Source organism: Enoplosus armatus, chromosome 21 (genome assembly GCF_043641665.1).
Source record: "Enoplosus armatus isolate fEnoArm2 chromosome 21, fEnoArm2.hap1, whole genome shotgun sequence".
Taxonomy (NCBI): Eukaryota; Metazoa; Chordata; class Actinopteri; order Centrarchiformes; family Enoplosidae; genus Enoplosus; species Enoplosus armatus.
This window is the reverse complement of record NC_092200.1, coordinates 14,526,868-14,554,097: the sequence shown is the minus strand read 5'-3', so window position 1 is coordinate 14,554,097 and position 27,230 is coordinate 14,526,868. Positions and strand designations below refer to the sequence as shown.

General features: G+C 41.2%; 1 protein-coding gene across 1 annotated transcript in view; it reads right to left on the bottom strand.

Moving 5' to 3' along the window:
* The window catches only part of LOC139304648 (guanine nucleotide exchange factor VAV3), an 81,544-nt gene that overhangs the window by 14,872 nt on the left and 39,442 nt on the right, over positions 1-27,230 (bottom strand). Inside the window, exons 5-21 of the mRNA XM_070928568.1 lie at positions 25,593-25,701; positions 24,895-24,987; positions 23,623-23,691; positions 22,820-22,923; positions 22,352-22,451; positions 21,953-22,048; positions 16,778-16,846; positions 15,955-16,041; positions 15,759-15,844; positions 14,914-15,046; positions 11,330-11,439; positions 9,013-9,114; positions 6,784-6,875; positions 6,154-6,192; positions 4,787-4,809; positions 3,514-3,532; positions 762-892 (exon numbers count right to left, since the gene is read on the bottom strand). Of these exons, the coding sequence (XP_070784669.1) occupies positions 762-892; positions 3,514-3,532; positions 4,787-4,809; positions 6,154-6,192; positions 6,784-6,875; positions 9,013-9,114; positions 11,330-11,439; positions 14,914-15,046; positions 15,759-15,844; positions 15,955-16,041; positions 16,778-16,846; positions 21,953-22,048; positions 22,352-22,451; positions 22,820-22,923; positions 23,623-23,691; positions 24,895-24,987; positions 25,593-25,701 (1,462 nt within the window). The remainder of the gene's footprint in view (positions 1-761; positions 893-3,513; positions 3,533-4,786; positions 4,810-6,153; positions 6,193-6,783; positions 6,876-9,012; positions 9,115-11,329; positions 11,440-14,913; positions 15,047-15,758; positions 15,845-15,954; positions 16,042-16,777; positions 16,847-21,952; positions 22,049-22,351; positions 22,452-22,819; positions 22,924-23,622; positions 23,692-24,894; positions 24,988-25,592; positions 25,702-27,230) is intronic.

Here is a 27,230-nt window from a genome sequence, read left to right as displayed (position 1 = left end):
TGGATATTGAATGTTTGCCGAGCGTGGGGCCATGGCTGCCTCTGGTTAAGCTCTTACACAGGGTTAATTGAATTCTTTATCTATTTTATCTGTTTTGCATTAAATATGGTGAGATATCTAGGCTTCCTTGTTACATGTCTGATTATAATACAATAATACAGTAGTTCATGTCAATACAATGCCCCTTTTCAGATCAAATCTCATTATAATTATTATGGTGACTTTGATTCAAAGTCTCAAACACACACGGTAAATTACTATCATCAAATATCCAGAAAACAGCCTATCTTTCCTCCTCCAGTGAGCTTTAAATCACTCGTGTTGTCATATGACTAATTGCTTGCATGAAACAAACAAACATTTCCAGCGTGTGGGAGTTTAACTTCCTTATAAGACGCGCTGTGTGTGTATATAAATACATGTTACTAAGAGTGTTTATTTTCACAGTAAGAACTGTGAACAGGCACAATCACAGGTATGAAATGTCCGACTTATAGTATGATGTCTACATAAACACATGATCAGGAAGTTGATACACAGGACAGTAGTGCAAAATCCCTTTCATAAAAAGTGGACCATGCTGACTAAACCAGATCTGACTTATAATAAAAAGGCAGAACTGACTAAGCGATATATCATTCTAGCTCTATTACAGAATATGAGATCAGGATGAGGGCTAGATGGACTGACAGTGGAGGAAATGTCCTTTTTATTTTATAGTGTTGTGAAATATGAGATTAAGACATAGTGCGACCTCTGACCTGCCACCAGGCGCTGTGAAGGTCGGCGCAGATTAGTTCAATGATGTCACCCGTCTGGATGCTGAGTGCTGGACCAGACGTAGGGCTCGGCATGCCAAAGTAGTTCCTGATTACCAGCATTTTGGGCAAACCTGCAAGAGGGATACAGTTGGTTCCTGCATACTGTTTGCAAAAAGGGCCTTATACAGTACGAACACGACTGGACTGGCACTATATTGAGAGTGAGAAATGAGAACAGTTCTGCAGCTAATGGTAAAACGTAAAGAAAATATATATTATATACATATTTTATTTTTTTCTATGGACCATAAGTTTGTAATAAAGTGAATCATGTGAACTTTTTGATGTGTGGCGATGGTTTAACCCAATTGTCCTCTTTTTAAAAGTAGACTTGAGTAGACAAGAAGACACACATAAAACTAAAACCCTTCTCGTAGACTTCTTCGGCTTGATTCCCTTCATTGTGAATGCTTGGCTGCATATGGGGACGTCTACGTATGCGTGTGTGCATACATGTACCGGGTGACCTCAGGTCTAAAAGGGCATGTTTGCCATTCTAAAGGTGCATCTAAAGGAACTATTCATGGCCCCCATTATAGGTGGTAATGAGAGGGAGTATACATGTGTACACACATACATACAAACACACTCCTTGTCACCAGTGTACTGCCCTTGCAAATCACTTTGACCTATTATCCATTATCATATTACGGATAAGCAACAGTGCACGGCTGGTTGTCTGGCTCATAGATAAAAGATAAGCTGGAGTGACGCTGTTTACTGCTGCACAACATATTCTGGCCTCTTGGGGGAAAATTCAATCAGTGTCATGTAGTTTTTTTCCACTATTTTCCTCCTTTTTCTTAGCTCAAGTTCATAGTATGCACATTTTTCCTTACTGCTCCAGTTAACAGCGCAAGGACTAACTGAAGCACACTACTCCCCAGGTGATATATTACATAGTAGTAAGGCTCTGCACTGGTACGAACAGAAGTACATGACCTCAGTCAGCGCTATTTGATTCTGCACAATGGGCAACTTTGTTATTACCAAGAAATCACTGCAATTGAATTACAACGCGTCTGTTATGAAGCACCCACCCATGCCAAACAAAGCCAAAGTTCAAATCTCATGTGCCCAACACAATAAAATGAAATGTGCATATCTTTCCCTGCAGAGTGTGGCGATAGTGTTGCGCAGGAATACAATGTGAGAAAAAGAAAATTCAAGTGAGAGCATGGAGAAAAGGGTAAAGCTTAAGGCAAATAATAGAGGAGTCAACAACATTGTATTGAAAGCCAATACATCTATATCTGCCCTGCTTCTCTTTCAGTGTGTGTTCCAGCGCTGTAGCACTGAGGCTGGCAGCCTGACATGTGCTAGCTTGCCTGAATAGGACTTCTAAAGACACAGGGCCGTGGAGAATTGAGTCTTGGGGGCATGAATTGCATTTCTATCCACACAAGGACAAGCCAAGTGTTAGCGTACCTTTGAAAACAGACAAAGAGAGCAGCGTCGGGATATTATGAAAACGCCAAGGGCTGGGGCAATCAAATGCCTATTGATTTTAATGCGTCTTCAGTCAGAAATGATTTTCTGCAGCGTAATGGATGGAGGGGTGGAAAAATGAGTGTTGAAGCCAGGTTTATAAGAGATTAAAGGCCCTCGGTGTAGTGTAGGCACCCACACACACACACACACACACACACAATTCAAAGGATTCATATTCTATTGGAGAAAGATTGAGAGACAGAAAGCCACAGAAGGAGGGAGGCAGAAATAAAATGGCTGCATTTACTGTATAGTGCTAATTTATGCACCCTGGTTTGAGTTTTATTCAACCTAAACTGTGTCCATGAGCCTTTCAGTCATAGATTGAGTCTAATAGCTACCAGGTGAGGTACACCTTCCTCTGACTGAGCCAGGTCACCTCTGATAGCAAAAAAACATTATGATGCCATGCCAGCAGCAATTAATGCAAACCTACTGCCAGTCCTGATAAACAACCTGATAGAGGAAAGTCCAGCTTCCTGGTTGATCTTGTTTGTGTGAGTGTGTGTATGTGTGTGTGTGTGTGTGTGTTTGTGTGTGTGTGTTTGTGTGAATTATGTGCACTGTCACTGTTTCCTTCTTCTCAAAATGTGAGGATTTTCTACTTTCCGCTGTTTTATTTATTTTATTCATTATAAATCGAATATCTTTGTGTTTTTCGGACTGAGAGAGAGAGGAAGAGAAGTCACTTGTGGCATTTTTCACTATTTGCTAAAATTTTACTTATTTTCACTTTGCTTACACTTAAAAAGGCTTCACGACTAATTGATTGATTGGAAAAATAATCATCAGTAATGAACAGTAACGAAAATTAGCCTTTGTTGCAGCCCTAAAAAGGTGTAAAACCTTTTTTAAGATCATCGTAATTATAACATATAGCCTATTTAGACAATAAGCCCATTTTAACAATTAACAGAATAATCTAGAAAAATTAAACAAAAAATACTTGGTCAGTCATTTGTTGCAAGGAAAAGTGCTGATATCAGCAGCTAGTTGCAGCATGCTGATTCACAGTATTAGTGAATATCAATAGTTGCTTGGATTATGTGCCAAAACGTGGTATAATTTGTCTTCGGAGCAGCAGTCTCTATGCACATAAACATTGCCAGAGAGAGAAAAAAACAGACTACAAAGGAGGAAGAGGAGGATGCATGCCAGGTGGGAGGATGTCTGCTGTGGTGTTGTGTTCTGAATCTCTCACCTGGATCTTTACACGAGCCCTGGAAAAACACACAGAGAAAGTTACACGCTGAAACAGGCAAATGCATGCAAACAAACACGTGCACATTTAGGGAATGTTTCAACCTGTTTCTGCGCTGACCACAAGTTCATTCGTCACCAGCACACACAATTCACTGCCACGGTCAACGTGTACATCTTAAACATCTTAAGTCATGCAAAGTCAGTGCAGCCTACATCCACCTTCTACTACCTTATAACCTACTAAATCAATTATTAGCTACACTCACATTGCAGTGACGTGAATATGATCAGACACACAGCCTAATGCTACGAATATATGTGCACACACAGAATTAATATTTTAACCCAGTCTGCTATCTCCCCTATGCAGACCACATGCAGCAGGCCTGCCATGGACAACACGAAATAACATGTTAAAACCCAGATTGCATGCACTGCTGCTGCTGCAGCAGCAATGTTTCAAAGTGGCAGAGAGCAGTTAAACTGATATTTATTGGCAAATAGTGATGTTTTCTGTCTATAATGATATTTTGTTTCTGACAGATTATTATTTTACTTTGATAAAGGTGAAAAACTGCATGTAGCCAAAGGGACATTGTACAATATTTCCACCCAAAATAGCATTACTGCTATTATTACTTCTACTGCTTCTAACAATGATAACAACAATACAACACACTGTATTTATGCATTTTTGTGCGTATTTCATCAGAGCGGCTGGTTGACAAGTTTCTGCAGTTTTAAAAAAGGTTGGATTCTGCACTTTGAATTTGTGTTTAGCTTTTTGTGCACAAAAACCGCTTCTCATTAGTTGTTATGTTATGTTAGTACCTGCCACCAGAAATAAACTCAAGGCAAGAGGGACACAAGTCAATTTGACTTGACTTTGATTTGACTTGTCTTATCCACATAGTGCAGTTTCAGCCACAGTTATTGGCTATACTACTTAAGTAAACTGTTTTGAGCCCAGTCTAATTTCCAGCTTGGGGATACTTGTGAGCGTTGCGGCAGTGAAGCACACAGCAGTTTCAGAAACAGCAGAGGCAACTCAGGGTAAATCTGCAAAAAAAAAACATTCTCGTTTCTCGCGTCAGGTAGGCTGCAGCGAGTTAAGTCAATTGGAGTCTCCTTGGCAAATAGCTGCAGGAGAGAGCAGTCTTCAAAGTGCAGCAAAGCTTTGGAGAGAAGGCGAGCAGCAGACACAGACAGACAGTGTACACCTCAACAAGGACACACACACACTAACACACACACGCACAGTGGCAGCTCACCTGAGTTCTGACGGAGCCGGGATCTGAAAGAAGTTTGAGAACAGGCATAGTGAATGACGGGTTAGCAGGTGCACGCAAACACTTGCACACACTCGTCGGTACAAGGCAACACTCCCTCATTAGTGGAGACGGCGGCCGCTCGTGTCTGACCGCGGCTCACTTTGTTTTGCTGCGCTGCCACTACCTGACAGCCGGGATAGAGGAGGTAACGAGGCGGGGGGTGGAGAGGAAGAGGGGTGGGGGGCAGACCTGAGGTTTTTGCTCCACCAGTTTCTTTCATTGGCTCCCTGAGGGACGGGTTACACCCCCTAGACACACATAAACACACACCTTTCCACACACTCATACTCCTGTACCTGTACAAACAGAGCACTTGCATAAACACACGCACACCTCCACACACTCACACACACACTAGCTGGCAGAAAGCCACAAATATATGCAGTGTACCTAAAGTACCTGTACAAACACACACACACACACACATCTCTCAGCAGGCCTGTTGTTCCTCAAGTGAACTTTGACCTGTTACGCAAACATCTGGCGAGGGAGCTGATAAAGCAGACAAACGTAGGTAAACACTGGCTTATCTGTGACACACGCGCACACACAGCCCTATACTGTGATGCTGTGATTGTGTGTTTGTGCAGCCGTGCAAGCGCTGCGGTGGCTTTCTGAGACATTTTAGAGTGAAAAAAGTTCAATGTTGAGGTCAAACAGACATCAGCAAAAAGTGGTGCTACCAAAAAGGAAGTAACAAATGAAAATATCTCCAATTACTGTACCTGAGTAGCTTTTAGTAGTTTCTGAAGTTTCAGACTTCTTCAAATACTTTTACTTTAGTATGTTACTTAAGTACTGGCCCTCACCCCTGCACATTTCCTGTACCAGCAGAGGGTGAATACTATGTGGAGTAATGACGGTGGGAATTCAAACCGACATCCCAGTCTTGGCCAGCTCTCCCGCTGCTGGTGTCGCCCAAATCTACTCAGGCACACAGTGTGCCCAGGTGGGCCTGGCAGTGGCGTTATTGCCTCTGCGACCTGATAGCACCATGACAGATGCCAGGTCCAACAGGAGCTGGCAGCCGGCCACGGGGGAATACAAACACACACACACACACACACACACACACACGCAATGGTGACATGCGGTGTTAACGGGTTGTAACAGTAAAACTTGCACGCTTGTTTGGTTTTTCGAGTTTTAGTTCTGTGAGAACTTCCAAGACCTGAAAGAACTTCCACAAACAAAAAGTGTGAATTTAGTTTTTCTCTCTCACACACACTCACACACACATGCAGAGGACATGCTAAGCTGGTTTCTGAAGGCTTTCTTTTCATTCCACATGTCTGAAGTTTTCCCACCATCCTCCTTCAGAGCTGTCAGTGTTCCTGCACAGGGAGCTGAGTGACAGATACACAACAGGAGCATAATAAAAAAGTCAGGAGTTTCTTAAAATTCCTCAGTAAAACTACTATTAAGCTTTGGGGATCGGTACAATGATACACAGTGACATTGCCTTTAAGAAGCTCTGAAGTGTCAAAACCACCCACGGAAGGAAGCTGGGGAGTTTCTGAATGAATATCTGCAATACTGATCGAATACTTGGACGACCTTGGTTGGTAGAAATAAGGGCAGGCATGAAATTCTTGCTTGTTTAGAGCAACTTCCCATAATTCCACTTGGTGCAATCATTTTCAGAATGTCGCTGTGAGGCTCTTTTTTTTTTTTAATCACAGTGTAACAAATCTCCCTCATACCCGTGATTAGTCACAGGAGACACTCATACATCAGGTTTTATGCACCATTGTGTGTCATCTGTCATTATGTTCATACTGCTATAAAAGTGCAGTTGTGTTCATACGATTAGATTTAATGTGTCCCTTGAAAACATTTCATTCAGTGACAAACTGTGAAGTGCAGAACTGTTTCAGACTGGTTGCAACTGATGTGAGGTTGTTATATTTATGAGTGTGTGAGCAGTGGTGTGTTACCTGATTTTCCACAGCACCCAAAGCGGGCCAGGCATTCTTTATGGGCACCTAAACCACACTTGGAGCACAGGTAACCTTGGTTAAAGACGCCCCTGCAGATAAAAGAACAGGAAAAGTCATCAGGTGGAGTGCTTGATAGTACACACACAGTAGTAACAGTGCATCAATGCAAAGAAGCAAAATTACTGAGGTGTTTAGAGGAGTGGCATGGCTCTATGGACGGCAATGTTGTCTAAATATATAAAATATCTCAATTGAAATACTATTGAATGGACTGCCATGACATTTTGTACAGACATTCGAGGTTCCAAGATGGTGTATCCTAATGACTTTGGTGACTCCTCTGAATGACTTCCTCTTGGACTGATCTCCATGAAATTTGACATTCTCACCCCCCTCTGGGTGAACTGCAATGACTTTGGCGACCACTTAACATTTCATCTAGCACCATCATCTGGTCAAACATTGAATTTGTCCAAATCTTTGGTTGACCAAATGACCATATACCCGCAAAAGTCACTATATTTCTATCGGCCTCAGCTGTACTTTGCATTTAGTGCTTGTTAGTAAATGTTAGCATGCTAACATGCTAAACCAAGATGGTGACCATCAGGATTGTCATTTTGAGCATGTTAGTATGCTGTTGTTAGCAAAAAGCACCACTGTGTTTTCTTAGTTTAGGTATAGGTAAAGTTGTTCCACCGTAGCCAACTCAGCAGCACCAGGACAGCAGCCAGAACTCAACACAGGTGTGGTAGGTAGGTAGTATACAGAGAGGTTCATTCTACCTTAATCTCAACCAAACTGCATCCTCAGCTCATATTTAACAAATACTGAAAAGAAGACGCTGAAATTCTGGAGTAAACGATGTGTGCACAGTGTGCACTTCTGTTTTCATTTACATAACCATCTCAGAGGCCCTAATTAAAATGACATGAAAGTAAAGGCTGCTTTTGCTCTGCTCTCCAGCTAATTGTCTCTTTAACCTCTTTGAGAAAACCAGCATGGAGTTAACCTGCAGGTACGCTGTTTTATATTTTATTTGTGCGGTTCAGAACTACAGGGCGTGTGTTGTGTTGGGGGAAGAAGACAGAACAGTGAATTTAAACCATTAGGACGCCACTCCTTTTATTTTTAGGCGAACCTAAAAAAGATTTCCTTTCATGTGATTTCAAGAATTGTTTCTTTTCAAATTAAAACTTCTACAAGACACTTTACTGAATATTTGTACGTAATGTTTTCTGATTAATGACACAATGTCTCAGCGAGGCCTGTGATCTTATTAATATTATCATAAATCTGAGTGGGTTTTAGAGACTCCTCATAATACCAGTATAGTATAGTATATTGGATTAGACAAAGAAGATCTGGTATTTTCATAACTTTCTTCTAAGAAATACAGAATAATGTGATTTGCAAATTCTTTTTTTCTGTAGGTTTAATAAAATAATGTCATACACTTCTTAAAATCACAGAATAACACTTGACTCATGAGGCTCATGATTCATGAAGTCATTTGATTTGTGGTGCCTGTTAGATAAGAGGTTACATTTAGTTAATCAAATGTTCTTCTACAGGTACTGCAAACAAAGAGCTCCAGGACAATAAATAGTGATTGGCCCTTTGGACTATTTCATTAGGACTAAAGAAAAACTTGAGAACTAATCAAGAAAATAGCAACTTCTTAAAGACAATAATGAATCATCAGATGCTTCTTGAGACCTTCCCTGACCTTATTCTTGTTTCTTCTCATATCTTATCCCCTTTAAACGTTGGTGAATTCAGCGCCTCTGTATATGTCCGCTTTCCCCATCCGTCGCCTTGAAGAAGTGCTCAAGTGTGACAGACATTTTTCTTCCCCATGCTCAGTAGGTGAAACCACTCAGTCGTCCCCGCTGTAAGAAAGACCATGAGGCACAGTCCTCTGGGTGCTGATACCATTCAGCGAATTCAAAAGAAACTCTGTGTAACGAAGGCACATGTGCAGAGGAAGAGAGGAGGAAAAGGAAAAGTGACGAATAGATTGTTAGGGTACACTGGAGAGGAATAGCAGGAGTGCAGGTCTTTCAAAGGAGTCCTGACAGTTGTTTGAAGGGAAAGGGTCCGCGTCTCGTCCTCGCGTCTTTATGTTCCACGATAGCCTTGAAGAGATTTTTGTGCTGCTTCCACTCTGTGTGTGTGTGTGTGTGTGTGTGTGTGTGTGTGTGTGAATAATTATTAGCCTCTTACCTCAGCAGCATGTGGCAAGAGTTGCAGGAGGTGATCCTTTCAAAAGTGTGCATACGAAACTCATGGAAGTTGTTAGTGGCGTTCTCAGGACGGATGTTGGATCTAAATACGACACAAAACAAACATTAGATACTTACTGATGGGTTAAGATGAAAGATTGTATTTGCTAAAGAATATTCTGAAAAGATGGTTGTAATATGTTTTGTATTTATGGTCATTTATATCCCTCATAAAAATGTATGTATCTATTAAGATTACATGTGGCATTTTAGAGAAATAATATGCATAAAAAAGATTTATGTTGTTTAGTATATGTAGTATCTAAAGTGATCTATAAATCACATGACTTATCTGTGAGGTGAATAAAGCATGGTGACAGGAGAAGAGATGTGTGATGTGTTTTCATTTGAACTTCAGAAACAATGGGAGAGTTCAGAATTAAAATCAGGACAAGCAGTCAGATGAGCCCAAATGAATGAATGAAAATGCGTTTGTGCTTGTTGCCCAAGCAAACAGCTTTGGTCTTTGATGAGAATGTCAATTTCAAAGCAAAATGAAAACAAATATTTTTTCACTTATAATTGCAACCAACAAACTGTCTTCCATGGCAACAGTACCATTCCACTGATACAGTTCTTTGAAGTGAGAAGGAGAGAATTGCAAGTAGACGGGCAAGGTCTGCTCGAAGTGAACACAGAAGTGTTCTTGGCCCCTTGGGACATGGATGCATGTGTGTGTGTGTGTGTGTGTGTGTGTGTGTGTGTGTGTGTGAGAGAGAAAGAAAGAAAGAAAGAAAGAAAGAAAGAAAAAGACAGGATTCGCCCAAATTTGCCTGTAGCAATTTGCCTGTTCATTTGAAATGTAAGAGGTCCTTCCTTTGTTTGTCAGCGTCACAACGTGCAACAATCTCATAGTTGCATAAGCTCTTCGCATAATATGCACAGGTGCTACTTTTCTACTCAAATAATAAATCAAACTGATGGTCTACAACATGTTCTCTGGAAAAACAGACTTCAGACAGGCAAACGAACTTCAGTGGTGTCTTCTCTGTGTACTGAAGCCATTAAAGCTCTCTGATAAAACTTTGTATGGTCCAAACTTCGCTGAGAGGTAGCAGCATGACTTTTAAGAACTTTAAAACCCAGAAAAACAATATGGGACTGGGAGAATGTTAGTTTTTATCTGTGGTGTTGTCGGAAATGATTGTGGTGAGGGTTTAGTGACTAAAACAGCAAGACCAGGGGTTTTTGCATGAGTACTAGGGTATCTGTGTGGAGTGTAAAGATTGACGTTTTAATGTACATTATGGAGTGATGTCTCATACGTCTGGTATTGACATTAAATGGCTACAGCCTTTAATGGTGTATTGTACTTCCATAAAGTGGGGGCACTTGAGAGAGATACATTTAAAAAAGCATTGTCAAAATCACAGCAGCAGAGACAGAGATATCCTGACTTTCACAATAAAGTTCTTGATCCTACATTTCCCATAATGCAACTCGACAGCATCTTTTGTTGGACACTCTATGTCTGGCAAACGCACGCATCTTCAGTTTGTAGCGAAGGCTTTCTGTTAAATATGTGAAGTCTCCATGACAACATCACTATGACATCATCAGGGTCACTTTTTTGTTTAGGCTTTACAGAGCTTCTCCAGAGCCACAGAGGAGACCATACAGATGTCTTCAACTGTCTCCTACTGCACCTGTTGCACTGTTTGGAAGCATGTGCTATTTGGCTTCATTGTGCAACCTGTGAATATCTTTCTGCTGCCAATTTCATGTGTCTCTGAGACAATTAGTTTGTCAGTCATTCGTCTTTCTTGGCTCTACATATGAAATACTATACTTCCCTTCGTCACTCCTGGCACCAGTTTGTCAGTCACTTTAGCTTCATTTGCATCCAGTTCAGGACGTGGACTGGTTGATGCAGTCTAACTACATACACCTGATGCTGGAATCAAATTCAACCAATTGTGTTCTCTGAGTCTAAAGCACTAAATGTTAAAAATACTGGACTCAAAATGTTGGCTAATTTGACAGTGCTACTCATGCATGAGCTTTAGAGACCGTGATGTCATTTTTTTGTGCATTTTCAGTCAGGTTTTGGTTTTAAAAGTAAGTGTGCGACTTGTAATCTGCTCATCTTTTTGTCACAGTGCCGTGTCCCTCATAAATCATCGAGCAGCCTAACTTGAATAACAGGATGGGCAATGTGTGCGTTTTGATGCTGTGACAGAGAGACGCACACTCTTATCCCACTGTCATGCATGAAAGCACACACACACACACACACACACACACACACACACACTCACATGGCCATGCCAAACTGCTCCAGCCACTTCTTTTTCAGCTCTTTGGTCTTGAAGAAGAACTCAAAGCCGCTCTGGCCCTGGTTATGAGTGAGGTAGAATCCGTAGGACCACTGCAACAGGAATAAGAAAAAAACACATGTGAGACAGAAAACAAAACGACGCCGAACAAATGAACTGAGTGAAAGACAAACGGAGCAGGAGGGAGCAGGAGCTGAAGGAGACGGGATGCAGGGAGACAGATGGAGACAAAGAGATGCAAAATGAAAGAGGGATGCCTTCGGGGAGAGCACACACAAAGAGTTGCAGGGCAGCAGAACCGACAGACAGAGACAAAACAGAGAGGGAGAGCATGAAGGAGAAGAGGAAGCAAGTCTGCCATATAACTGCTGGGCATCAGACAGCATGCACATGTAGCCGAGTCAATATGTTACAATGTTATTTTTATTTTGGTGAACATTTTTAAAACCTGTGTGTAATATTCTCTGCTAGAAAGCCAAAGTTTCGGTGGATCGCCAACCTTATATTGAATGAATGAATATGTAGATAGACAGCTGCTACACATAGACCCAAGTCGTGAGTGGGCCCCTTTGCACACTCCAAAGGCTAAACATTTGCCTATCAGCCTCTGTGTCCACACATGCGTGTGTTTTTTAAGACAACACCACCAAACAGATGCCTGTGAGATGTGCTTTTCATGGCTCCCTAGTTGAGGTTTTGAACTTAGCACTCAGCTGTGAGGGCTAAAAAAAACATGCCAAGCTCAGAGCGCTGTCAGGGAAGCTCATCTTTTCCATTGAAAGAAAAGAGAAAAGGATAGCAGCTCTCCACAGAGGCATTCCCAGTGGACACCAAGACTTGTGCTCAGCAAAGATATCTCTAGCTACCAATTTGTAAAGAGACGGAGGGGGTGTTTGTCTGTCTTTCCGTCAGTTCAGGTCTTGTTTTTGGCTTCGGTTTATCTTTGGAATTTAAAAGGATCACAAATCCAGATGGAAAATGTACAATATTTCCTTGTTGAACAGTCGTGTTTCTGCCCACCTCCAATGTTTCCTTCTCCTTTCAGCGCTGTTTTGGTCTCCACCAAGTCCTGAGGGAAACATCTGGCTCTTTAGCATGCTCTGCATGTTCACTAGCTAGTTGCCATTGTTGCTGGGCAGGTAGTGTACCAAAACAATGAGCTGAAAGACGCTAAAACAAGGGGAAGGTTATCTGTTGGTTCATCACCACGAACAACTTTTACACATAGTAATTAGATTTTTTGTTATTATAAAAATATTGAATATCGCTGCTTGTGAAGCTTTCATTGCATCATTTCCTGCTGCAAAGGCTCAAACATCGGATTTTGCATGAAAAGCGGCTTCAGTCGTTTCCTCCTGCTGTGTACTGTATCGCTTTAGAAATGATTAGACTTTAGGGTTATTTGGCTTTACCTCCAGATGCCTTGCATGTAAATGTGATTATTTTGCTTCTGTGATGAAGGTTCTTTATTGCTGCTTCCCTCAGACAGCCACCGTCATCTTTGGCATTTCCATAATAAATATTTCATCAAACAAACTGCGTCATATCCATCACGTCAGAGGTGAATGACACCGAGGTAGCTGAACGTTTTATAGAAGAAAACAACTATACAAGCCCATATGGGTCTAAGCCTACTAATGTCTGCTATTTACGACATCATTATTGCCCAAATCATTGTTTCCTGGCACGCCTTAGATATCATTCCTCATTATGATTGGCAATATTTTTCACCACTTGGCACTTAGTATTCACTGTGTGTGTGTGTGTGTGTGTGTGTGTGTGTGTGTGTGTGTGTGTATGTAGTCAGGCCCAAAGCGAGGTTTAATGATAACACCATCTGGGAGGAGGCAGACTGCTCTAGTCTGACACTGTTTCGGTATTATGCTGGTAAATGAACAAGACAATGTAAAACATGTGCTGGAACAAGCATGTACCAAATTATTTAAGGCTCTTTTTCTTGGAAAGATGTTGGCATGCAGTTCACTTCAACAGCACATTAGGGGATTCAGAGCACAAAAGGTAGCGTTGGGGCATAGAGGGTGGCACAGGTGCTCGTGAAATACTGTCAAGAAGCAAGTTAACTCAATTGTTACTCAATTTTATGAACCTGCGTTCATCTGATAAATTGTTACGGCTGCTCATTATGCTGAAGTAGCGCTGGTAATTGGTTTGTCAGGAGTCCAACATGGTTTCTGAGCTTTGCTGACTCAGTCATAAAGAGGCAATAATAGACTCAACAGTGCAAGACTTCCCTCCATTACAGCTGATTGGTTGTTATACGAGATGCTTATTTTGTTCTTTTTAATTTACAGCATGTTAGGAAGAGCGTTCTGCTGTTATTTTTCACTTTTACACGCTGTATATTCCAGCAACAGAAAGAGAGAGAAAGTAGAAAGCGGAATGTCCCCGCTGCATTGTTCTGGACCTATTAGGATGGACGTGGCACACAGACCCGGGTGAAATTAAAAGTCATCTAAAGCTGATTTAGCTGTTATAAAATCACCGTGAATCACAGCTTAATGTGGGTTACTGCATCTTGAAAATAGTGATAACACACCATAAAATGCAAAAAGCTAAAAGATGCATTTTCTTCTTCAGTCGTGGAACTGAATCAGTGTGGATTCAAAATGACGGCACCAATCACACCTGAGAAATCTACGCTTCTTTATGAAGGTAAAAACAATAAAATTAGACGTGTGATTCGCACTTTCCTCTCAGCTGTGACATATCTAGAATAAGAAGTGTTATGAATACACTCAGAATTACTGGGTTATGTGTTTCAATGTTTTGTGCAAATGTGAGCAATAAACATGGTCTGCAAGGCTGGCAGAAAAAAAACTACCTGTTTTGTTTTCTTTTTGAGTTCAGCTTGATTTAATTGGGGCTAATGTTTATGCATGTCTGAGGTGGAACATCATCACTGCGGAATTGAGTTACTCTCTTGGAACCAAAAGGGAAACGTTCACAAAGAGATGTGTTGCTGCCAAAGAAACAGAAAAGAAGAAAAGACTGGAAGATGTGCCAATATCTTTTCCAAGGTGACGGCCAAGTTTGAAACTTGAATTCACCTGGGAGACCTGCTCATGTGCAGTCCAAGGTGGGGGTCCAAACCTGACCATGTTGTACAATACAATGAATTTTCCTTAACAAAATCAGAACGGTTCCATGACCCAAAGTGTATCTTTGTTCTTTTTCCCATTGAATACTGTTGTGTAATCTACTCCAGAAACACTGCTGATAATCACTCAAACACCAGAGCTTTCTTACGGTGGACATGTTGGACATTTACACCGGTGTAACTGGTAACATTCACTCATAGTGGCTGCAATCACCAGCTTACAGACAGCTGAATATAACAAAGCCATATCTAAGAAGATTCTCAGTTACCCAGGAAACAGCCATCATTAATGATGTGAGTTGCACCTGTGCTTTAAAGTCAAATGTCTGCAGTGAAATAAAAGTCTATTGGTAGACTCATGGGGGTTGATGTCGGCACTAAATCCCCCCCCCCCCCCCCCCCCCCCAAAAAAAATAGGTTTTCTTGTCAGGGTTAGGTGTGTGCAGACCTTTCGGTTCTCCTTGTCCGACGTGGGGTTGTTGGTGATCTTGAAGAGGTGCAGGTCGATCACTTCTTTCATCTCGTAGTTGTCTCCTCGCCGCTTACACACAATCACCGCCGCATCGAACAGGAAGATGTGCCTGTGGTTATTGAAAGTCATTGACAGCAAACTTGATGCACCAGATGATATTTCCATGTTACTCTGCCAACTGCATTTTGGGAAATCGCTGTGTCACTTACATTATTTCAGGTGCATTATCTTTGACAGCAATAAATATGATTTATGATACATTATCAGTCTCTCTCTCAGAACTCTGTTACCTGAAATTTGACTTTTACCAAGGTTTTAGACAGAAGTCTGCTTCTGGCTTTACAGATATGGATAGCCTCAAGCTCAAGCTACCTGTTATTTTAAGATACATTAAACAGCTCATCAAGGAAGCTGACAAGTGTTGGGCGAACATTATCCGAGAGAAGAAGGGGCAGGACTAACAATGTCATTTCTGTGTGATGAAAAAGTTGCATATTGTAGCTTATATCGCACCTGTTTGGAAATGTAGTTTAAAATATTAGCTATTAAAAGAATTACTGGCTGGTTGTTATTCTGGAGATCCTTCAGGACATCAGCAAAATGCCAAAAATGTGGCAGGCACCATGATTGATTGTGATTGATAGTAGCGTAATTGACGTGATTGGTGTAATTTGTTCTTAACTTACAAGACACACAGGTTTCGTTTCTAACTGCAGTTTGGCTTAAAGTACTATACACTCAGTTTTACAGCCAGTGCACCCGATTCCACCTAAGCTGCAATCAGCCTGTCAGCGTTTTACTCAACCAGCGTGTCATCTCACCTATCCTGTTTAGCTCGTTTGTCCACCGAGGCCACCCGTACCTCCCCGTCCCCCTTGGGTCTTCCATAGTCAATCAGAGCCTGATTCTACAGGAGAAGAGACAAAGAGAGATGGGGTGTGATCTGACAGGAACCAAGCATTTCCAAAGTATTGCGAGGTCTGAGATCTCGTTATTTGGAAAAAACAGGAGGCTCACCAGGTTTTCGATGGATTTCTGATACTGGTCTATCTCTCGCAACGTCTCGTTGTCCCTCTTGACTTCGTTAACATACTGAGCCAAGTCCTGCACACAAATCAGAAAACAATAAAGCATATTACGCAAATTTAGTTCCATATAGACTAAACATTTAAATTGCCCCCCCCCGGTACAGTACGGCCCCTATTGCCCCCTCAAGGTTTTCATTCCTTTTTCTGTAGTTTTTTTCTTTTCTGTACCCACTACTGATGTGGGCTTGTCAACTCCAATTAGACACTGTATATGATATTGGGTTGTACAAATAAACCTGACTAAGGACAGGACAGAACAGCCTTTGAGCAGGACTTATAAATGCTGCATTTAGAGGAAGACTCATTTATTTATGGGCAGTCAGAAGTTGTGGACATGCAATGACGTGCAATGAGGTGCAATATCTTTACAGCCTCCTTTCAGACATGATCCGTGCTTCTTCTCACTAGTTTACAGACTTCCGTGCACCAATGAGGATTTAGCAACATTTGACAGTTGTGGGGTTGTGAAGTTTCCAGTTCACTGTCAATCACACCCACACAGTCCTAATGAAGCAAATTAGCTGAGTTTTTGAGTGTTAAACACTTGATAAATAGTAACAAAGTTATTTAATGTTAAATTAAATAAAACACGTTTTCAGGGGCTTTAAGGGAAAACAAACTCTAAATGGTTCATACTGGAAGAGTGAATGTGAATATGTTTGTGTATGTAGCTTTGGGTTGTTGGACCGTCCACTCGCTGCACGCTGGGATAGCAGCGTGTGGAAATGAAATCAACTGGATAAATGCTGTACCTTCATGGCATCCAGTGCCATCCGCAGATTACTCTTGTCAGTGGCATCATGAGTGTGTTTCACCAGCTCCTATTGGACAGAAACAAATCACACACACACACACACACACACACACACACACACACACAACATACAATAAGTGAGCAAGTGCCCTATGACAGAAAATAAGGACAGTGAGGCTGTCTGTCAGTCATGAAACAAAAACACGTGTAAAAATTCAGGAACATTGTTATCCTGCTGCTAACATGCTACGGCCACATCCCACACATGAGAGAGTACTGCTTTGGGTCTAGATAAGAAATGAAAAAAGGTTACTGCAAAAAGAATCCTGTCCTGAAATAAATCAGATATTGTGTGTGTGTGTGTGTGTGTGTGTGTGTGTGTGTCTGTGTGAGTGAGTGTGTGTGTGTGTGTGCACTCATCTATTGCAGACGTGTGTGCAAGTGTGTATCTGAAATTGCTTGCCAGTGCCTGGTTGCAGCGTAAACAAGACATCTAAACCTCAGCAGTGGAGGATAAGGAAGGATGCCATGCATGTCCTTCATACAGGCCCATACAAACTGTGTCCACACACACACACACACACACACACACACACACACAGATACACACTGAGCCACTGAGGGAGATATATATGTCTGCTTGGCACTGCTCAAATCCCTGGTGTCAGTCAAGCTCAACCTGGGCATTATTATCAGTGGCAAGACGGCAGAGTCCCATTTATCAAGCCCTGCTCCCACCTCCACACCTCCACAGACATACACAGGAAGGGAGTGGTCACACCGATAGCCGGGACCATACATGATGGACTCATTGAGGGAATCGTGTTGCGGTGTGTTCAGGTGGGGAGGGGTGGGGGGGACAAATGATGAGCAGAGGCAGTGAGGAGCGAGAGATTGATGACAAAAAAAGACAGAAAGAAAGAAGCGGCCAGAGAGAGGAACTCGGGGAGCGAGAGGAAGTGACAAGGCATTAGTTGTACAGATTCTGGCTGTCACCATGTGGGAAAGTAACCCAGCGGATGCTTTATTCGGTGCAGCTGGCTATTACCCGTCTGTTCCGCAGGGATCTCGGCCCATGTTGACACAACGCAATCACTTTGTTCCTACAGGGTTTTTTTTTTCTCCCTGGGTGGGACATTTGTGTTGCATGCAAACACCGGGTGGTGGTGGTGGGGGATTGGGGGATCATAGGGTTCCAGAGAGCCTGATTTAGGACTTTTATCAAAAACCCTGGTGGAATCAGCTCATTTCAGTCTGAATATAACAAGCAAAAGCTGAGAAACTATGAATTTTAATGTGAAAGAATACAACGTGCATGGTGTGTATTTAAAGGCATGTGTATCCTTCTGTTAAATGGTTCTGGATTCATTTAAGAGTGCACATGCAGGTAACCGGCCTGTCATTCATTAGTGAAGGAAATATGCTCTCTGACACTACCTGTAAGGATTCACAGATAAAAATACAACACTGCAAACCAGGTATATCTATGGAAGCAAAGAAAGGCCATAATAATTTTTACTATTGAATACCCGTTCTTGACATTTAGATGCCATTGAACTCACTGGATTAACATTTACTTTGAAATTCACTCACAAATTTCCAGAAAATAATTAAATAATTAATTAATTTTGTTTTCACAAATTCCGGTCAAAAGGTCAAGTGTACAGGGTTTCCGTTCTCTTGAATTGTGAAGCCTCAAACGAAATACTTAATTATTTTTTAACATTGCACAACTTCAAATGACCTACTGGAAATTCCAAAGAGGAGAAACCACAAAAAGCCAGACAGGTCAAAGTCAAACATTTCAACAATTAAAGTTATGATAGTGTTTAGTTGCTTTTAAAATTCAAATCTTTTTTTGTTTTGCTTTGTTTTTTTTTAACTTTTTTTGCTTCCATATAAAGCCTCCTTAATCAGACCATCCTGCACTCATTGCTCCTCAACATTAGCATACATAATTAACAGGAAAATAAAATAGTGAGCCCTTCCTCTGGATAACCAGTCCAGTGGAGTGAGGAGGTGCAGGTGCTCCTCTCACCTCCACAAAAACACACATCTTTTCACCAAGAGACATACTGCTGCTTCTCTTTCATCAATGCACTGTACATCACAGCAAACCCACATGTACATTATACACAGACCACCTTCAGCCTCTTTGACCTATGCTATGGGATACGTGTGTCGTGTGTGTATTAGACTAAAAGGATAAGCCGTGCTCTCACACTCACACACATAATTTACTCTGAGGAAATGCATGTTTTACAAATGCATGTCAATGTTTCAACATTTTCACCATGAAGAGGTAATATAACATCATAGAATATTATATGTTTTTTTAAATTATACATTATTTATCGTAGAAAAAAAAAAGTCCTCTGAGACATTTTGAATCATTAAAATGTCTAAATAGGGAATGTTTCCATTTCCACTGACACGTTAGTAACTTCTCACTGACTTTGTCCTGAGTTTCCGCCGCCTCACTTCAGCGTCACATTCAGATTCTCACCACTTCAAAAACACTTCACCTCTCTGCCTGTCTCTCCTTAGTTGTTTGTCTGCTGCTTTCTCTCTCTTTCGGTCCTCGCTTCACTTAATCTATTTTCTCCCTCCTCCTTCTTGATTGTCTCGATCAGATGACAATTATGTGCGGGTCATCTCAGACTGAGAGTCATAAAGAAGCTACAGAAATAGACGAGAGGAGTCTCAGAGCCTCAAGGACGAAGGCAGGGGAGGAGAAGGAGAAACGTGATCAACAGCACCACCTAGTGACAGTTGAGTCCTCACAAAGTCATAAAGCTTGGGAATGATGGAGGTTTTGATGAATCAAAAACTCCCTGATGGGGCTCCGTCACTTACTGACAGTCATCTATAAAGTCGATGAAGACTTTTAACTTGAAGTTTCTGTCCAGCTTTGAGCATTTACAATGACAGTGACTGGCACTGTTATGCTTATGCACAGTGGTGGGGGAAGTACTGACATCCTTTACTTTAGTGAAAGAGAAAATACTCCATTATAAGTAAAAGTGAAAAGGGCAAAAGCATTATCCGCAAAATATACGAAAGTGTTAAAAGCAAGCATATTCATTATGCTGAATCACCCCAGTCTATGTATATATCTCTAATATATATACATGTCTAATATATATTGGATCATTATTTTTCAAGCATTTACATGCATACAGCATTTTACTGTTGCAGCAGGGTGAGGTGTAGCTCACTTTAACTTTAGTGTATCTCTCTCTGAAATGTGGTTGAAGTAAGATAACATAGAAATACTTGAGTAAAGTAAAAGTACCTCAGAATAATATGGTACTTGAGTAAATATAGTCACCGCTACTACAGTATGTAGGAGTGATTCTTGATTTAATACAAATACCGTACATATATTTATCTTAGGCAAAGTTAAGGAGGAGCAGAGGTCTTCTTTTATTTCCATATGTTATTGAGAAGGTAATGGGACATAAGAGAAGTGACGGTGCCACATGCTCATACTAATGTTTTCACAAAGAACATGAAGCAAAACCAGGACTATCAGCACATCTACAGTGCATCCGGAAAGTGTGTGTTCACTTTTTCCACATTTTGATTTGTTACAGCCTTATTCCAAAATGGATTCAATTCTTTTTTTTCTCAAAATTTTACACACAATACCCCATAATGACAAAGTGAAAAATTAAAAAAAACAAAAAAACACTCAAATATCGCATGTACATAAGTATTCACACCCTTTGCTATGAAACTCAAAATTGAGCTCGGGTGCATCCTGTTTCCACTGATCATCCTTGAAATGTTTCTACAACTTGGTTGGAGTCCACCTGTGGTAAATTCAATTGATTGGACATGATTTGGAAAGGCACACACCTGTCTATATAAGGTCCCACAGTTGACAGTGCATGTCAGAGCACAAACCAAGCCATGAAGTCAAAGGAATTGTCTGTAGACCTCTGAGACAGGATTGTATCGAGGCACAGATCTGGGGAAAGGTACAGAAAAATTTCTGCAGCATTGAAGGTCCCAAAGAGCAGAGTGGTCTCCATCATTCGTAAATGGAAGAAGTTTGGAACTACCAGGACTCTTCCTAGAGCTGGCTGCCCGGCCAAAATGAGCAATCAGGGGAGAAGGGAACTGGGAGACTAGTCAGGATCGAGGGAAAGATGAATGCAGCAAGCAAAGTACAGAGAAATCCTTGACGAAAACCTGCTCCAGAGCGCTCTGGACCTCAGACTGGGGCGAAGGTTCACCTTCCAACAGGACAACGACCCTAAGCACACAGCCAAGATGACAAAGGAGTGGCTTCGGGACAAGTCTCTGAATGTCCTTGAGTGGCCCAGCCAGAGCCCGGACTGGAACCTGATTGAACATCTCTGGAAAGACCTGAAAACAGCTGTGCACCGACGCTCACCATCCAACCTCATTGAGCTTGAGAGGATGTGCAAAGAAGAATGGGAGAAATTCTCCAAATCCAGGTGTGCCAAGCTTGTAGCATCATACCCAAGAAGACTGGAGGCTGTAATTGCTGCCAAAGGTGCTTCAACAAAGTATTGAGTAAAGGGTGTGAATACTTATGTACATGTGATATTTGAGTGTTTTATTTTTAATAAATTTGCAAAATTGTCTAACATTTTTCATTTGGTCATTATGGGGTATTGTGTGTAGCATTTTGAGAATTTTTTTTTTTTTATCTATTTTGGAATAAGGCTGTAACATAACAAAATGTGGAAAAAGTGAAGCGGTATGAATACGTTCCAGATGCACTGTGTGTATATATAACAGTTCAAGGTTGACAGAAAAAGTGGTTCTACTTTTTCTACACACAAATCCTCTTTGGGCCTGTAAATCACTGAAAATATGAATAATTCAAAGTTTAAAAAATTCTTTCAAAAAGGCCCGTGTGAAAGCCCCACATCAGCACTTGCAACTGCTTTTCTCAGTTTCTGAATGATGAAGTTTGGTAACTCTAAATAAAACATATTGGGTGTTTTCACAGATGTATAGACGGACTCCAGAGGGTTTTAAACAATTGTGAAGGAAAACAAAAGCCATTCCTGCATCTGAGTTACCTGGTCACATTCACAGCACTGATTGGAAGGCTATGGCTTTACACCACGATGACACGACAACTTTATGACTCCAGTAGAACAGCAATAGCACAGGACAGGGTGGAGTACCGTACCTGCAGGAGGAGGTGATACTTCAAGACTCGCTGCATAGGAACCACTAGCAGATCCCTCAGTGTGAACTTGCCGTAGTTGGCCCTCTTTGAACATTCCTGTGAGAGAACAAACAGGAAAGAAAATCAATAGATTATCTTATGAATTATATATAGATCCTATAAAGAAAACCAAGTGGCTTTATTGAACTTTTTTTCACTTTGAGTGAAAGTAGAGTCTTGAGGGGCAAGCTATTAGAGCAACTTTACAATCCTTTATGCTGTCAGCAGTGGTGTCATCACCTGCAATGCCTCAGGTACACACTTGAGGGCATTCTCTGACCATTCTGAGATGTTGAGAAATGAACACTTGTCACTTCTGTGGCTCTAAATAATCATCTACTGGCACTAGAAACGTTTTACCTCTAGCTTCATGCGTACGTCCTCTCTGTCTTTGCAGACGCCATCCAGAGTGGCGATGGCTGTTTCCACGTGGCTGCAGTATTTCCCATAGATCAGCAACCTGGGACAGATCAAACGCATGAAGAGACGGCAAGAGGATTAGAGAGGAAGCCAGGGTGCCTACACTTTTCTGAAAACACTATCTGAGACTTTAAAGGCCTTTTTTTAATATTGGGTATTATTGGAGTTAAGACCTGCTAAATAACTTAGAAACAAAGCTGACAGACGCAGTATTTCTAAATTTCTGACATTGCTAATCAGAGACAAACAGCCCTGTTTGTAATAATCTAAATGTCAACACACAGTACAAAGAAATCTTTACTTGGGTTTGAGATATTCTAACAGTTTATACGTCTTATATACACAGAATTTATTGTAATAATAATTCTAGAATAAAAATATAGATAGGAAGGAGAGGTCATAGTGTACCGCTCTTTGAAAGTGATGAAGATCTGGTAAAGGTTCTGGGCACTTCTGTGGTGGACTGAGTCTTGGATTTCCAGCAGTAAACATTTGTGAACTTTAACCAGTTCCTGAAACACAACATCAAAGATAATTTAATGTTGATATCTGTCAGATTATGTCTTATTAATCATTTGGTCTATGAAAAGTAAGAAAATAATGAAAAATGCAAATCCTCACAATTGAGATGCTGGAAATAGGAAATGTTTTGTATCATAGCTGACAGTTATTTTTCTGTTTATCAACTAATCAATGAATCATTTCAGCTTGACTTTCATTTGAAACCAAACATGCTAATGGTGGCATGATATGACACATTAAATTCCATGCTAACGACATAGCACCATCATCAGGTCACAATTTAAACGTGTCGAGTACTTTAGTTTATGACAAAACAGCCGCAAAACTGATGACATTCCCATCAGCCTCAGCTGTACTTTGTGTTTAGTACTAACTAGCAAATGTTAGCATGCTAACACGCTAAACTAAGGCAGTGATAAACATTATACCTGCTCACCATCAGCATATTAGCATTGTCATTGTGAGCATGTTAGCATTTAGCTCAAAGTGCCTCACAGAGATGTTAATTTCAGTTTCAACGGTTTCACTTTGGAAAATGAAAACAACCATGACATCATTCATTTTATTATTTGCACCTGTCAAAATGTCTTCAGTGAAAAAGGCCCGTCAATAAAGAATTTGTGACCCCAAGTTGACTCACCCAGTTGGATTATCACACTGTCAAGTGTACAGTAAAGTCAATGACTTACCGGTATATTCACAAACATCTTCTCCATCTCGGCCATGGATAAAAACATGGCGAGGGGCGTCATAAAGTGCTGCAGCAGAGAGAGAGAATGCAAGAGAATGAAGCTCGTCCCCTCTAGAGTGGGAGTGGGAAAGTCATTTTGCTAGAAGCTATTATATCATGGGGCCAAGTTGCAAAGAGCTGCAGTCAGCTAAAACAAGGAGGACCGTCTGGGTCATGGCAATAATCTCATTTTCAGAGTTTGCAATTTAATGATTTCCTCTCTGAGAACTCCCGCCGCACAGTCACCTCTACATCTCAAAGGAGCGGGCGAGCACAAACTAAACTCCACCATCCACTTCATATCGAAAGTCATCTACTGAGATACTCCGCTGGGAAATCTGGCAAGGTCTTTTTTTCCAGACGTGAACGCACACAGGAGGGAGAAGACAAGTAGCTGTGGCTGGGGGATAAGAGACGGCGGGCCTCCCACGGTCCTGTGAAAGTGCAGGGTAAGGTGGAAAACATCCACGACAAAAGGGCTTCTCTCACAGTTGTGGTCTTTTGGTGCAGCAGTGCTGGGATTACTCATTACCCACTGCTAATTTCAAAAATAAAAATATATTCTTTCACTCATTTCTCTCTGGGAGGACAGATTTGTTACACAACTCATTATTTTTTTCCATTATACGCCAAAACGGGTCATTACAGTCAGTCAGTTTCTCATATTGCAAGTGATAAGGAGGCCAAATTGATTTCCAGTGCTCTTGTCATCATTTTACAGCATAAAATCAGCGGAGTGGGAGTATTTCCACCCCAAGAAAGTTAACTTCACTTTCATTTCTGACCCGCTGTAGTTGAGTGTGGGCCCACATCACCTTAAGAGAATGAAGGCCGGAATATATCCATGGAGTGAAGAGATAAATCTGAAGGGGTGCGCGATTGTTAATTTGACAGGAAAGAAGAAAAAATCTAACGTAGATCAGATTCTTGCTTTTTTCCCTCCATTTTAAATACTGAATAGTTTCAGGCCTCTAACAGTTATTGAAATTAAACAATCTGACGAGTTTAGAATAGAAAATCACTCTTTAGTTGAACTGCTCACAGACATATTAAGTCGCATGCAGACGCCGCTTTATGTTACATCACCTAAAAAATCACTGAGTAACATCATTTGTAAGATTTAACAACATATCCGCCCACTGGCTACACACCAGTGAGTTTAAGTACTATTGTAAAGTGATATGGTGATGTCCTTGACAATAACAAGCCCCGTTAGTCAGTGCGTCAGTACCTTCTCTATGGACTCCAGGGTCTCAGTGTATTTCTCCTCTGTCTGCTTGATCTCTGTTAAACAGCAACTCCTGATGTCAGTCTCTGCCTGCTTCTGGAACGCCTACGCACACGCACACACACACACACACACACACACACACACACGCACACAGGACTGTTACTATGTGTCAGCGCTGTGGGCTGACAAACTGTTGAGTCTTCGACCAGATGTAGCCTGTACAAGCCTTTGAGCAAGGTCAGAGATTAACACATGCTAGCTAGATTGTCTGCCAATTATGATAGCGTATGTGGTACCATGTTTTTATTGAACAAAGCATTTCTAATGAGAATAAATTAAATATAATTAACTTCATACATAAAAGGGCATTTGCAGGTTTCAATATTGAATGGAGAAAAAATAGAAATTTGAACCAAAAACGGTAGATTAGAAAATATGAAATGTGGAAAAACATATTGTATAATGTGGAAAAAAGCTCTATAGAATTTTAAGGGGGATTTAGCTAATGTACAGACACGAGAGTGGTATAAATCTTTTTATCTATCTCTTTACAAGAAAGCAAATACACATGTTCCACAAAATGTCAAACAGTTTCTTTAATACAGATGGAAGAATCCAATGTGGCATGTGTCAGTTGAGTCAACCTGTATGTGTGAGGCATAGTAAAGATGTGAGTGAAGTTAAAGAGGAGGACTGACCGGAGGAGGGATGGCTTCTGTCTTCATCAGGTCCTCATAGATCTCTCCTCCATCTTCATCGTCGTACACGCAGTCATACAGATCCTCCTCATCCTCCACCCCCTTCTCACTGCAACACACACGGCAGCATGTGGTAATGGCATTGCATTACACCACACTGAAGTTTTACTGTGAGTGGGTAATAGTTTTTACTTGTCATGACAACCACATGAAAGGTTCACACAAAGACACACACAGTCCTGGTTTTAAAGAAGTGAATTTAAATACTATACTACAAATCTTGTTAGTCAGGGACAACACTTAATCCATAGCTGTGAAAGTGGCTCAGAAACACACGCATACGGTCACACACACACACACACAAGCAAAGACTTTTATGTGTAGCGCCACAAGCCTGTTCAGACTGCTCACATCTGAGCCAATTATTCTACCTTAGCAGCCAGGCTAACATGACATGACTCACTGCGTTCTTGTCCTTTTTATATAAGCACCTTAGAACCAAATGTCCTCAAGAGGAAAGAAACATGAGGGGGAAACTCTCAAAGAGGGACCTCTACACAACAAAGGACTAAGACTTGGAAGTGTGCAGGTATAGAGGGTGAGGTGAGGGGTGAGGATTAAGCATGGCCAGCGTAGGCTGTGGACTGGGGGGAAAAAAATCCCCTCATACGAACTCCAGCCCACACAAGACAGGATACATCTGAACCCTGTCCAGTAACATTAATATACCAAGGTTGTAGTAGACTGGCCCACGATTCGAATGATGAGAAAATACTGTGGACTGTAAATGTATCTATATATTCCTGGCAAATGATCTGCTGTACTGAGAGATAGTTATTGTGTGGAGTGATGGTGGGCCAGTAGAACAGAGGTCAGAACATAAGGTATAAATAAAAAACAATGATTGATTAATATCTGGTACAAAAAGAGCATTTTGACTTGCAGGGACTGCTATTCCTATTTACATAGAAAGAAAAAGTAAGTGAGTGAGTGTGCAATGTGTAAAGTGAGTAATGAGGTGCACTCATTGTACAAGTGGAGAAATACCCCTGAAATGAATCCATGAACAGACTTGGCTACAACACCTACACTGAGCCAAAGATGTATCAGTTTCTTGTGAAAGAAAAAGTGTATAATCCTGTGCCCTGTGTAACTGTTCAGTTATCTCTTGTTTCTGTATATGCAAAATATAATTAACCCCGGCCATCTCATAAACCAGAGCAATGTCACAGGAGGAGGTGTGTGTTTGGATCTCACTTGGCAGAGACGTTGTTTACATTTCCAAAAGAGCATGGTTGTGGTCTAATTCATTAATTTCTCCCCTCATCTTCCACCTCCTGATCTAATAACACGGGAGGCCAAGCGTGTGGCTTGAGGCTTTAACTGATGAACTGAGTTTAAAGGCCTTGAAAAAGTCTTAATCAACTTCTTACTATGAATAGAAATATTTTTGTCAAAAGTGGGCCATATTTGGTTATTTCAGAGGATACATGTTTGTTTTTCATTTTCTCGCTGCTCAAGTGGGCGTGGATTCAGTTGGAAAAAGGTGATGTCACATACTCAGAATCTGACGACAGTTGGTGGTTTGTTTGTTCACTGTCGTCACCATTTGACTGTTAAACTCTTGATGTTTTTTGA